Source organism: Sinocyclocheilus anshuiensis, unplaced genomic scaffold (genome assembly GCF_001515605.1).
Source record: "Sinocyclocheilus anshuiensis isolate Anshui unplaced genomic scaffold, SAMN03320099.WGS_v1.1 scaffold283, whole genome shotgun sequence".
Classification (NCBI taxonomy): domain Eukaryota; kingdom Metazoa; phylum Chordata; class Actinopteri; order Cypriniformes; family Cyprinidae; genus Sinocyclocheilus; species Sinocyclocheilus anshuiensis.
The window spans coordinates 3,130,662-3,132,205 of NW_015549605.1; the positions used below are offsets into that span (position 1 = coordinate 3,130,662).

The window sequence follows — 1,544 nt, forward strand, 5'->3', positions numbered from 1 at the left end:
GGGCATTTGTGTCGGTGTGTTGCTGAAATCACACCCTTGCTTACACCTCCTCACCCTTCACAGGTTCTCCACAGTTGTCAGATAAACACAAGCATTCCCGAGAGAACTGCCTCTCGCCGCGAGAGAGACCCTGCAGTGCCATATATCCAAACCCCCTGGATCCCGCACAGGTATAAAGATGATTAGAATATCAATGTTTTTATTATTCACCAGTGTTCAGGTCATATACTGTGGGAGTGTTTTTGGAAGCTTTTTTGTGTACTGGTTGGGTTTACCTCTCTTTCCCTTCATCATTGTAAGATTTGCATTAACCGCATCTTTAAAAATGACCATGTAAAATTGATTTTGTGGAAACTATTAGTAGGTTAATTATCTACGCAGAAGACTGAGCAACATCATCAGGTCAAATCTGCTGACTTCTTCACAATTTAATTAACAGTAATTAACAGAATTAAGACTATTTCCCAAATTTAAATTGAACTTTATTTCTCATAATTAAAACTTTATTTTTCATAATTGAATTTTCCTCCCTATTACAATTTGCTGCTGATTCTGGGGAATGGGAATTCTGTTCATTCACAAATTAAATAATCTCAATTACGAGAAATAAAGTTTTGATTACAAGAAAGTCCTCATTACAAGAAACTTATTAGTTTTAGTAACAGTTATTAGATTTAAGGGGGCAATTACTTTTTTACGTAGTGCCAGGCAGGTTTGGGCAGCTTTTTTTCCTTAATAAATTAAATCATCATTTAAAAACTGTATTTTCTATTTACTTGCATTATCTTTGTGTAATATTAAAATTTGTTTGATGATCTGAATCTTTTAAGTGTGACAAATATGCAAAAAAAAAAACCGGTAAGGTGGCAAAAACCTTTTCACGACACTGTATATTTAATATATAAACATAACATATATTTTTTAAAGGGGTCATATGATGCAATTTCAATTTTTCCTTTCTCTTTGGAGTGTTACAAGCTCTTGGTGCATAAAGAAGATCTGTAAAGTTGCAAAGACTAAAGTCTCAAATCCAAAGAGATATTCTTTATAAAAGTTAAGAGTCAACCACGCCTACCTAAAACGGCTCGTTCTAACACGCCCCCAAATGTCTACGTCACGATGTGGGAAGATTTGCATAACGCCGTCCAAATGTTCACGCAAAGAAAGAAGACGTAACTTTTGTTCTTGCTGTATTGTTGTTGCCGCTGCCATGTTGTGAAGGCGCTGTGTGTTTCGTTGTGAAAGCAAAACTACTTTGTTTGGCCTTCCAAAAGAGGACGATATCATCTTCATCTTCATGCCTGGAGCTGATCCGTGCTGGTCGCTGAGGAAATACATCAACTTCGCGCTGTGGATCGCTGGATCGGCTCTGGATCGGCTTTCACCGTGGACGAAGCGGAGTCCAGCCCGGGGTCGTCACATGAGGTTGCTGCAAGCCCGCCGGACGCTCCTTCGTCGAATCCACCGGCCTCGCCGTTCTCAAGCCCGCCCGCCTCTGCTCACTCAAGCCGGCCTCCGCTCACTCTAGCCCACTGTGTGTTTCG

General features: G+C 40.0%; 1 protein-coding gene across 1 annotated transcript in view; it reads left to right on the forward strand.

Annotated features, from left to right (window-relative positions):
• LOC107658732 (dedicator of cytokinesis protein 4-like) overlaps nt 1–1,544 on the forward strand; it is a 117,769-nt gene that overhangs the window by 110,193 nt on the left and 6,032 nt on the right. Inside the window, exon 46 of the mRNA XM_016447384.1 lies at nt 64–170. Coding sequence (XP_016302870.1) covers nt 64–170 — 107 coding nt within the window. The remainder of the gene's footprint in view (nt 1–63; nt 171–1,544) is intronic.